The 12,836-nt window shown below is 36.8% G+C and overlaps 1 protein-coding gene across 1 annotated transcript in view; it reads right to left on the bottom strand.

The window, feature by feature from the left end:
• Positions 1–426: 426 nt before the first annotated feature.
• Positions 427–12,836, bottom strand: part of LOC135686821 (uncharacterized) — a 32,399-nt gene continuing 19,989 nt past the window's right edge. Inside the window, exon 2 of the mRNA XM_065203171.2 lies at positions 427–5,809. Coding sequence (XP_065059243.1) covers positions 5,421–5,809 — 389 coding nt within the window. The 3' untranslated portion in view covers positions 427–5,420. The remainder of the gene's footprint in view (positions 5,810–12,836) is intronic.

The raw sequence follows: 12,836 nt of genomic DNA, 5'->3' as shown, positions 1-12,836 counted from the left end.
ATTCCCTATGCGAAACATTTGTCACACCCACTGCACCATCCGATATGTACTTGTATGTATCGCTTCTTTGATCACAATAAGACAGGATTATTCAAGGATTTTGAATTATTTTTAACACGAAACTAAACTAGATATCTAAATATGTCTAGATACGTCTAAATGTGTCTATGACTTCTAGCAAAGGGGCAAGGTGAATAAAAATTCCTGTTTCAAATTTTATTTCAATATTGAAGAACAGGTCACGATTCTTGATAAAGTTTTTGATATTGTGTGATAAGATTTCTCCAGGATCTTTAGTAATCTCTAGATTTACATGCTTATAGATCATCTTAAGTTCTGTCAATAAGCTAGCTTCCCTATCAGGCATTAAGATATAATTAAGTCTTGACTACAGCTACACGAAAAGTTCGTCATATAATGACCAAAAAGGGAGAGAGTGATAAACAATCGAGAAAGTAAATTGAGATAGCTAAGTTTGATACTGTCATGATTCATGGGAGTCTTAAAACATTTAGCACAGATAAGATAGGACAACAATCTGGAAATATTAGAAGCTTATATGTTGCGTTCTTGATAAAGACATTGATAGATTTGCCTAAAGTATCTATGCCTTTAGACCCTGATAGAAGTGATAAAAAGTCATGCAAAAGATAGCTCTTGATTTGGAACTGTAATTACCTACCGGTCTTGCTTGAAACTTTAGAAATGCATCTTCTTCATGTTAGGATTTTTATAACTCTTCAACGAGATATTGCTATTCTGTCCCATCTTTTTGTTTCAACGACACTATAATCTAGAATTTATTTAAATTATCCTTGGTATTTTCCAAAGTACTCGAGTGAAAATGTGCTGGAAAGGAAAAGAGGAAATATTCTTTGAAAGCTGCAAAATTTGGTTGTATACTCAAGAGACACATTACTCGATGCACTTTAAAAGAAAACATAGAATCTTGCACAAACACAAACTTTGGCGGCAAGAAGATGGTTAACAAAGAATAGAATTGATAGAGAAGAGTGAAAAATATTTAAAAAATACATCATGAGAACATTTTAAAAACCTATAGCTATCATTACCAGGCCGTTACCAGTGATTGCAGCGAATGTTTTGATGAAGCTATCCAATATAAAAATCATAATTTGAAATTCTCCTGTTTAAAAACTTGCAGAATTGAGTTATGCAAAATCTTCTTTTTCGGATAGTTACGCTAATAAATACAACCAACAAAGACTCGAATGGGTAAGTATACTTTTTAAAATCAAAATTATATCATATTGTTTTATTTAAGAAATATTACGACCAGAATGACTCGGTTACTCTGACTATAAGGGAATCGAAGTCAGCGTTTTATGAAAGCAACTGATAAAACTTTGAGAATGGATCCTAGATATTCAACTAACACGATAATCACTCGTTGATACAGATAGAATAGACATAAAAAGAACAGCGTATTGCGTCTTTCTTTTATCGTAATTGTTCTGCAAATCATAACGAAAGCAACTCTTTAGAATTTATCTTTTGAGTTTGTTTGCCCAAAGAGTGGTTTTATCAATAGCATTTGGCGTTAAGTTGGTTGCCATCTGAATATTGTTATGAAAGGCGCATATGAAATCAATTTTCATCGCAAAACTGTTTCTTTGTTTATTGAATTAGACATGCTACAAGAGCCATAGAATCACTTCTAAAACACGTGCAAGTTCCGGATAGATTCAAACTTTAGAAATAAAAACGACAGGATAATCTCTCTAGACGTACAATGGGTTCCAGGATTTGCAAATAATAAATTTTAAAAGCAAGGAAACGCTAAAACGTTATACTATTGTTGTCATTTTATTGCAAAAATAAATATCCAAATTTTCTATGCATTTGCTTAATAAATACTATAAGATAATTTCGTTAGTTCACATAAAAAACCTAGTTTCGAAAGTATTATATTCATTAAATCATCTGTGTCTCCAAGATATGAACTGGAAGTAGCGAAATCACATCTTAAGCAATAACAAAGTAATCGCTTTTCAAACCAAATGAAAATCAGGAGGCATTCGAAATTTTGCCGAAAAAAGTCTTTAATGATGCAAATTCTAGTAAATGACTTTCATATATTCCTGCATGCACAGTGTTTGACACAATGAAGCTTGTAAAATATCCATACATATTGCAGTTATCCAGTACACGAAAGAAAAATCGTTTTCGTAAAGAAAACTTTAGGCTTAAATACAATTATCTCAAATTCTTCAGAAGAATACGTTCTCACACTTTCGTTTTGCCTACAGAAGAAGTTTTCCACCTCAGTCTGCCTTGATAAGATCAGTAGAAGATTGGGGATCTCATCTAACAGGTGACAAAATTACAGGAGCTGTTGTGATGGATTTATCAAAGGGTTGGACTGTTTCCCAACTAATCTAGAAATCGTTAAATTCTATAACAATGATTTAAGCATAAATTCACTAACATTAATTCAAAGTTACCATACATTTTAGTACCTTTGGCAACCTATCTAAAGGGGTACCCCTGAGTTCAATGCTAGGACCCATTCTTTTTAAAGTTTTCATAAGGGACATCTTTCTTGTTCTACGTGAAGGCTCCTTATGTAGCTTTGCTGAAGACAACACATTTCCCATTTCTGCTAATAATATTGAATATATTCGTAGGTTATTTAGATTAAATACAAACAAATGCATTGATTGGTAAAATTCAAACTAAGCGATGAGATGCAACCCGTCAAAATTTGAATCATTAGTAGTTAGTAAAATGGGCAAACACATTTGCAATAAAAGATGATTTCAGAATTAATGTGAGTAATGAGGTGACTCTTCTAAGAATCCAAATTGATAATCTCTTATATTTTGATTCACATATTGAGAATCGCTGTAAAATGGGTGCTTTGCAACTCGTATTGTCTTATAAGATTAGCACAGTTCATGGGCAGCAAGGAAAAACAGGTTATTTTAATTTAATTATTCAATTCTAACTATATCATGATATTTATACTATAGCCATCTTACCCATTGTCCATTTGTGTGGCTATTTTACGGCAAAAAAACCAAAATATGCAAAATATGCAACGAAAGCGCCTTACGTCTAGTCCTCCATTTACAATGACCTTTTGACGAGGTCTAGTGAACAGTGAACATGCATTTAATCAAGCTTTTCGCTCTTGAGAGGCTTGAAACTTTGCATAATTGTTTATGAAAGATTTTTTCTACGAAAAATCACATGCCATTACCTTGTGAAAATTATCTTTACATTGGTGAAAATTACCAGTTACGGTATTAAGTCGCTCAGTCACTTTTTGGGTCCACAGATTTCAAATTCACTACAAATTGGAATCAAATTATCCATTCAAAATTTTTACCGAAAGTTGGTTATGCTGCTTTTCAGCATGTGCTAATAATTCTGGCCTCCTGGAAAAACCAGACACTAAGACCCTAGGACCCTGGGACCCTGGGATCCTGGGACCCCTAGGACCCTTATGTACTGAATAGAAAAAAATATCCTTAACTATAAGAGATGCCACCACTTACGCACAGCTTGGCTCAACCGTTAGGGCTGCCATTATGGTGTTCGTTTGATTACATAATGATTACATAACTGTACGGGGGTAATCATTACATAACTTTGGATGTTTTTTGAAAGTAGCTACGTTTTAGCCCAATAGGAAACAGAACTAGAGAGATTAGAGGTCAAAACTTAAACTTTTTGCATTTGTTGACGAGGACAAAAGTGTAATATGATGGAGTTTTGCAAGAAACATTTAAACATCTGTAAGCCAATAAATTGCTCAATAGGCGGCTCTACATAGAGGTGCTCAGACTCAGCAGCTGCCTTAATTCATGAGAATGTATGGCGTAATATATATCTCATGTAAAATCGCAAAATTAATCCTTTTATTTAATGGTTTTCCGAGAGTCTATCTTTGGGACTAAGTGTGACAACATTACAGCTGCTTATCGATGTATTGAACGTCTTAATTCCGACAGCAAGATAATCTGATGATTTAATGCATTATGTTATGGCATTTGTATTGGTTATTTTATCTTAATTTTTCTTGTAATATTATGACTATCAATGGCAATTTGCCAATTTTAAGCCAAAAAGGATGGATGTTTCGTTGTAAAAAGCTGAGTGTCAATTCAACTCATCTAGTTACTTCTTTCTACGTGTACTTAAAAAGCACAGAAGACAGAAGTTTTCATAGATTTTGAATTTAAAAAAGCCACCGCCAATCTTATAATGTTTATTAAAGAACACTTTGTTGCCATGAAAAGGAGACCTTTGCGATAAGCATCATTCAGGGACCCTGGAGGCGGGCTTGCTGACAGGCTAGCCCCTAATGTTCCCCAAATGGTTAAGCTTTTCATAATTTTAGCCCAAATCTCCATCTAAAATGCAACAATATTTCAGAATAATGAAAAACTTGGCTTGTTAGCCATTTTGCAGCTCGAGTGTGACTAGGTATTGACGAGGAGTTTCCAACTTTGGAAGCATAATGAATGTTGTAGTTGCTAGTAATATAGTCATTATGCTATTGCGAAAGTCTGCAACCATAAAATTAATCACTTTAAAGAAAAAACAGTACTGACAAACGATATTATTGAACGGGAATGGCTATCACACTGGTCGTGACTATGAATTCGTTTCGAAAAAGGTCTCGAAAAAAAGCATTGGCATTGACACGAGATGCCAGTAATCATGGTGAAGAAATTACATTTAGAAAGTTACGTTTCTGAAATGAAAATGGTTTCAATTCCATTGGTACATCTTTGATACCCATTGTTTTTCATTCGATTGGTGTACACTTGCAGTACTTGTCGGTACACTCGAGTGGCTAGAAATACTCTTGGTATTTGCCAGATTTAAGAAAGAGCGATTGCTTTATGGTCGTTCTATTTGCATAAGTTCTTACTTATACTTGTAATAACTTGTATACGTTCTACTTGTACCATGACCAAATTAACATGAAAACAACACAGTCACTATCGAGAATCATTGTTATAACGGGCTACGCTCAAAATATCGTTTTTTATTTTCTCTTCTTTTCCGTATTTTATTTTCTTTTACCTTATTTTAAAGTAGATTGTACCCATTGAGAAATGCTCACCATGTTTTTGTTCAGTGAAATTATCACTGATCAATGTGCAATAACCAGGAGGCAACACTTGTTGCAGTCAACAGAGCTAAGGGGAGTACTACAAGGATGCAAATCTGTACAGGCACACTGTCAAGCACAGTGTCACTTTAACTACTCCGTCTTGATGCTATTTTTTAATGCTACATACTTGTTTAAATGCTACATACTGCTTCCTCCCAAAAAATGATCTGGCTGGTATCGAAAAACGGTATTAATGACAACATCTGTATGCAACAAAATTACATATATAACCTATAAAAATGTATTCGGGTCAATGAAACAAAGAGCTCTCTTAAGGGCAACCAAAGTAACCATCGCAAATGCAAATCCCAGTGAAGCCATCAGCGTATATGCTCTGACGATGAAGATTAAGAGGAAGAGCCTTGGAATCAGTTCTTGTTTCCCAAAATGAATTTGTTTCTTGGATGTCACCATCTACAGAACTTTCGACAGAGTTTTTTCTTTCCAGGTTTACCGTCCGCACAAAGTCCGTAAATCTAGATGGTCGCTTAGCGCTGGCCTGCTTTCTTTTGAATTTCGCCTTTTTGCTTTCTCTTACTCTTTTGGTCCATGGCAGATCATGAATCAAGGAATCAGTTGCAGAAATCCAGCAAATAGAGGTCGTGCTTGAATAGTTCGCCCGGTTTTCATAGGTAATATATTCGTCTTCTTGACCAGTATCTAAAATGTAAGTGAAAACTTGCTGAAACAAAGATGTAAGACTCTAAATTTTATCATTTTAGTGCCGTAATCAGAATGAGCGAATGACATAAAGAACTTCTTGCAAATCTTGCTTTTTTGGTTCTTCTGTGCGAGTGTCTTGTGTAAAGTGGAGGGGGGGGGGGTATTTTTAAATTGCCTCAGAATATGGTAGCAAGCAGTGAAAATTCGACACTTTCTCTCCTCGTAGAGATATACCACTGTTTTGTTAAAGACTATGATGATAATATTCGGTTCTGTTACATGAAAAAAGTGGCTATGAAAAAAGCAAACATTTCACAGCATACTAATAAAAACTTTTTCGTCTGTCATTTCTTCAGAGTATAAAACGTCAGAAAAAAGGTCCGAAAGAACACGAAGGAGAATAAATACACAGTTGTGGATCAATATAGGCCAGTCAGAAAAGACGCGAGCAAATGATCAGTACAGTTGTCCAATCAGCGCTGCGTGCCAATAGAAAAGTTACCAGTAGAGTCCAACAGAGAAAACGATCTTCTTCTGTCGACAAAATTCGTTGGTATGTAGATCAAAATACATAGCATGTTGTGAAATGTTTGTTTTTCAAAGCCATTTTTAAGTTCTGTACCGCCAATAAATTGTAAAAATAAAGTATTGTTTGAAGCTATTTAGCATGGAAGAAATTGATTGATTGGGTGGGCGATGCGTTGGCCATTTGTGCAGTCTTTTTAGGGATTTTGTGACTATGCTGTACAAATTCCCTCTCTTCTGTCAAATTTTTCTTCCTTTGTATCTTAATTTTTTTTTAATATTTGTGTCTTTGCTAAATGTAATAGCCGCAGGGTCGATATGTTTTTTCATGCTGGTATCGTCTTGTAATTGTTGTTTGTTATTGTAAATTTTATGAGAATATAAATAAAGCTCACAAAAAGTTTTACAGGCTTCGCAAGACCTTTAGATAGGAGCTTTTCATTTGGCATTCAAATTTCGATAAAAAGTTGCAAGTTTAAGACATTCCTAAATGAACCGGGCACTTTTCAAGAACAAAATTTTTGCAAGCGATCAACGTCGGTTTTAAGGAACCTATTTCATTCAAAATCAGATGAACCAGAAACATTTATAAACACTTGGTTAAAGAATTGGTGATAAAATTGATGCAATGCGAAGCAGAAAGGTCCCTGCTTATCCAGTGGCGGAAACTCAGGCTTTCATTTGGGGGGCCTAGGCCTACGATTTTCCTACAAGATAACATCTTGGATCACGTCTAATTTGAAACTGCACATTTCGAGAAAAATAGATGATTTTTTTTAAGGGACCCTTTAGAAATCTTTTCTGACCACACCATAATTAAGCAGCAAGAAGAACAATCCATTTATGAATTATGATATCAAGATCGATATCTCATCTATAACAATTGATGATACAAGAGGTCGATCGATTACATTTTTGACAAGTCGTACGTTCATTTTATCTTGTTTTCGTCCGATAGAAAGACCTTTGAAAATAACGTTTATTCGAAAGAATCCGATGGAAATTTCGGCTAATCTTTACGGAATTGAAATTAAATATACAATTCACAGGCAGTTTGATTTTGGTCAGATATTGTTTGATTTATTATTTAGTACTGGCTAATATTTCATCAGTTATGCTATGTTCAAATTCTGCAAAAAGGGCACAGAGAGGTTATAAAGGCCCCTGGGGTAAAAAGGGAAAACGCAGATCACCTGCGAGCGAAGCGAGCAGAATATTTGGCAACTACGCCCCTTAGATTAGCTTAAAAATCCTTTTCAGAACGATTTCTTGGAGTAATTTCGACAAGTTAAACGGTTGTCAATTATCCGACGAAAGCCCGAATTTCCGACGACATCGCTAATTGGGGGAGCCCGCCCCCAAGCCCCTAAGTCTCAAGCCCCCAAGCCCCCAAGCCCCCATAGTTTCGCCACTGTGCTTGATGATTTCGCCACAAATGATCGTAGCTGAAATAAAAATTATAAAGCATTTTGTGAACCGAAATCAACACATGCGCTTGTGAAAAGATTGGCACAGTTGCCCGTGAATAATATACATCTGTGCCATCAATCAAGCAGGACAATATTGCTAGCGCGGCAAACTTTTGTACAAGCTGAAATCCTCTTTCTAATAATTTTTTTAATTTGATCGTACGAACACGTAAATAAAACGACAACATACCGCACCTGGCGTAAATGAAACGAAAAAAACCTAACGTGTTCACTATATCCCGATATCGTTTATGAATAAATAAGCACTATTAACTTTGGTTTTTATTAATTGGGTAGATATTGATAACAATACACCACGAAATGAATGACTCGTTTGGCGATGAAAGAGAGGCCAACAGCACGCAAAAGATAAGTATTCAAATATAGACCACCAAACTGACCAGGTACAATTGTGAAAAATCTTCACCTCCTCGCCTACTTTGTTAAATTGTTCCATGGGAATAACATGTGAATAACTAGAATCTCAGAATAAAAAGTTCAGATTTTTCAAGGAAAATTGATGTTTTCTCTTTCTTTTAAAAAATAACTTTTTTCCTTTCCTCCAATTCAATGTTGAAACAAAAATAAAAAACGATAGAACTACAAATCCAACACTGATTTGGCGGAAATGGGGAATTCAGATTTAAAGAGGCAACGTAAAGTAAATAATTCAATATATTGTATTTTGTTTCAACAATTTTCTCGGATATTGCAAGACCAACTGACGATGTTTCCTTTGTGGCTAAAAATTCTAGAAATCTTAGCAAAGCTGCGTTTCCTTGAAATATGGTATGCATTGAAGAGTTGCCATTTGTGCCTTCAAGACTAGCTTACTATTTTTACCTTGTTCGCAGGTTGCAGAGAAAGTATGAATTATTTTTTACAATTTTATTCCAGGAAGAATCGGCAATAAAAGGATTGAATTGATATTCAATGGAATAGACATCAACTCCTGAATTTCATTTTGTTTTCCCAACTGTCATTTCCGATAACATCAAGAGCGATGTCAATCAAAGTTCTCTTGAATCATCTAGAACAGGATTTATCAGATAAAAACAAATTATCTGGTTCGAACAAATGCCAAATTGTAGCGTAAAAAGCTTAAGTTATCGTTTTGATTGCTAATAGATGTGATGGCATTTGTGGTCAGGGACTTAACATTTAAACCATTTTACGCTGGGTAAGCCTCTGGGCTTTGTATTGTAATAGTTAGTGTAAAAAGTCAGCCGCTGGGCTTGTATTATAACAATAGGTACAAAAAGTAAGTCCCTGGGTGTCGATTTGTAAATTTGAAGGTACAAAGCGAAGAAATTTCGTGATTAGAGATGTTCGCTAAAGTGTCTTGACAAATATATGAAACTGTTAAAAAGCCAAGAAAATGAGACTGGAGATTGAAAACAGGTAAGACAGAGAAGTGAACTATTCACCCACTGTTGTGGTAAAACAAATTTTTATTATGCGTGTGTAACGGTCTGTATTTTATATTTAATAAATTTAGTAATGTTCCCGTTTTGTGTTTAGGTCACATATACTGTTAGAGATAACACCAAAGAAGTAGTATATTTTGTGCGTTACTTCTTCAGGGCCTAGGCCATCGCTCCACCAACGAGTTGGTTATTAACGGGCTATTCACCGTCATAACAAGAACCCTGGTCGTTACACCTGAGTGCGTGAATAGACATTCGCGCATGACCTGTGAATCAGCATAACTCATGGCGTGGTTGCGTGGAAATGAGTTCTGCAAGCGAATTTCCAAATGGAGTGCTTTCGTTTTAACAAGTCTTGGTTTCCGGTACCAGACCAGGTATTAGTACGCGCCGACAATCAATAATGACTATAGTTTATATCACAAAATTTTTAAAATCAATAAAAAAAATGTTCAAAGCTTGCACTTTTTCAAGTGGCTGATAAGTCCGATTCCGACATGGCAGTCTTTCCCACATTTACATATGAAGTCACTTCTGATGTTATCCTGACACACTTTTTCTTCTCTTTTTCGATGTCTATCCTTGTGTTTTCAGCATGCTTGTTACCAGCACGGATTTGTTGCCTTCATGCCGGCCAATCGGTAGCAAGAAACTCCCAATCGTCTATGTCAATACTTGAGGCTTTAAGATCACGTTTGCACACATCCTTGAAGCGTAGGAGTGGCCGTCCGGTGGTACGAGATCATTTTGGAGTTCAACATATAAAAGTTGTTTTGGGATTCTATCAATTTCCATTCTTTTTACGTGCTCAAGCCATCTGAAACGACGATGGCTGAGCATTGACTGAATACTGGTGGAATTTGCTCTTTTCAAGACCTCAGCATTAGGTCTTGTCTTCCCAGTGGATTCCCAGGATTCTTCTCAAGTGGCGTAGATGGAAGCTATTCAGTTTAGGTTCTTCCTTACTGTAGATAGTCCACGAATCACTACCATACAGAAGTGTACTAAGTACAGATGCTTTATAGACTTACATTTTGGTATTGATGGTAAGATTTCGGTTTTTCCAGACTCTCTCTTCTAATTTTGAATAGGCTGCCGCAGCTTTCACTGTTCTTGCATTTATTTCGTCTGTAAGGAAGAGGCTACTTGATATTGTTGATCCCAAGTAGTTGAATTTGTTTACATTCTCAAGCTCGTTTCCATCGATTTTCATGCTTGTATTTGGATCTGTTACTCCTTGAGCAAGTATCTTCGTCTTCTCGATTCTTATTGTCAGACCAAAGGCCTTACATGCATGGGATAGCTTGTCCATTAGCTTCTGCAGATCAGCTTCAGAATGTGCCACTATGGCAGCATCATCAGCAAAGAGAAGATCTCTAATTAGGGCTGAGAGTACCTTGGTCTTAGCATGTAGGTGCGCTGTGCTGTAGAGTTTGCCATCACGGGTTCGGATGTAGATACCTTCTGAAGGGTTACCAATGCGTACATTAACATAAGAGCGAAGAATATTCCATACAGGGTTGGAGCTAATACATCTCCCTGTTTAACTCCACTCTCAATGCTGAAGGGTTCAGATGTATTCCCATCAAAAGTAACAGTACCTTTCATTGTTTCATTGAAGGATTTTATTATGCTGAGCAAGGTGGGGGGGATAACCTATTTTTCAAGTAGTTTAAACAGTCCACTTCGGCTTACTAGGTCGAATGCCTTTGAAAGGTCAACAAAAGAAATTAAAAGTGACATTCTTTGTTGTCTGCATTTTATCTTGGAGCTGGCGTAAAGAGAATATCATTTCTACTGTCAATCTTCCTCCCTGAACCCTCACTGTGAGTCAGAGTAGACACGTCCAGCATGTTTTTGGAGTCTTCCTAGCGCAACTCTGGCATAAAACTTCCCAACAATTAGAAGTGGCGATACACTACGATAGTTGTCGCATAAACTACGATCACCTTTTTTGAATAATGTTGATATGCTAACGTCTCTCATTTCTTGAGGCACAGTCTTTTCTTTCTAGCATTGTAAGAGGAGCTTGTGAAATGGCTTTAAAAGGATACCCTTTGCATGTTTCATTAATTCTGGAGGTATGCCATCTATACCCGGTGCCTTGCCACAGGATATAGCATCAATAGCCTTGCTTACTTCATCAAGGGTGGGTTCAGTGTCTAGTTCGGACATAACAAGGAAATTTGGAATTTCTTGCAGGGCATCAGGTGTTTCTTGGTTTTGGTGGAGTAGAGTTCACAGTAGTGTTCAACCCATATTTCCATCTGTTTGTTTGGATCCGTTATAATTGATCCGTCTTTTGCTTTCAATGGCGCTGATTTCTTTATCGATGGACCTGTTGCTTTCTTAATACCCTCATACATGTATCTGACGTTTCCACTATCGCAGGAGCAATGAATATCATTAGAAAGCTTTGACCAGTATGAGTTAGCACACATGCGGGCCATTTTCTGAGCTTCTCTTCTGGCATGTCTTAGCAAGTTCAGGTTTTTTCTGCTAGGGTTATCTTTACATCTTGACAGTGCCACTCGTTTTGCTTGGATTAAGGGTTCCATTAAATCAATGTTGGCCTCAAACCAACCTTGACTCTTGTTATTCTTTTCACTTAGGATTTCTTCGAGCGGTGTAGCTTCTTTGATTCAATTCTGATGTTACTGTCGCACACCGCACTATGACAAGTGCGTGTGATTTTGGGAAAATTCAGGTTCTCTATCCGGGTAATTATCAAATCAAGTTGGTGCCATCGGCCAGATCTTGGATGACTCCATGATACCTTGTGTTGAAGTTTGGTGTCGAAGAATGTGTTGGTGACGCAAAGGTTAAACTGAAAGCGAAGTTCTAGCACCCTCTGTCCATTTTCATTTAATTTCCCAACACCAAAGTGTCCTATACAACTCGACCAGGAGTCATGATCATCACCGATGCGCGCATTGAAATCGCTGAGAATGTAGAGGAACACATCGCTTGGTATTACTTGGATGGCTCTTTCGAGTTCTTCGTAGAATCGGTCTTTTGAATCATCGGTAGATGTAAGAGTTAGTGCATAAACACATATCGGATTAACATAGCCACTCGATGTGTTGATTCAGAGAGTGAGAATACGGTCAGAGCCATCTGACGGCGGTACAACCATGGCAAGTAATGAGTTCTTTACAGCAAATCCGACGCTATGTTCCCTTCTATCGTCGTTAGCCTTTCCCTTCCAAAAGAATGTGTAGTTTTACTCCTTAATGAATCTACTTTCAGGTATTCTTGTCTCTTGCAGGCAAGCTATGTCTATATTTAATTTGTTGAGCGCAGTATCAATCAGTGCCGTTTTCCTCATATCATTGATGTCCTTTAGGCTTTCCTTGAGTCCTGGCAGCACGGTTCTCACGTTCCAGCTACCGATCCGTAATGTTTTACGATGTTTCTTTATCTTTTTCAAAGTTTTTGGTGCAATTGTTTCGCTTCACTTGTCGAGTTTTCTCTAAGCCCCAAGCACCCATTGAGGCAGATGAACCGTGGCGAGTCAGCACCTTATTGAATGGGGGCTGCCCAGCTTGAGGCAGGCGGTAGCTAACTAATGGAATTACGATGATCCCTCCTATCGTCGAGGAA

This window comes from Rhopilema esculentum, chromosome 6 (genome assembly GCF_057945365.1).
Source record: "Rhopilema esculentum isolate cy_ngs chromosome 6, ASM5794536v1, whole genome shotgun sequence".
NCBI lineage: Eukaryota > Metazoa > Cnidaria > Scyphozoa > Rhizostomeae > Rhizostomatidae > Rhopilema > Rhopilema esculentum.
The sequence above is the reverse complement of the archived record's forward strand: the minus strand, read 5'-3'. Positions and strand labels throughout refer to the sequence as shown.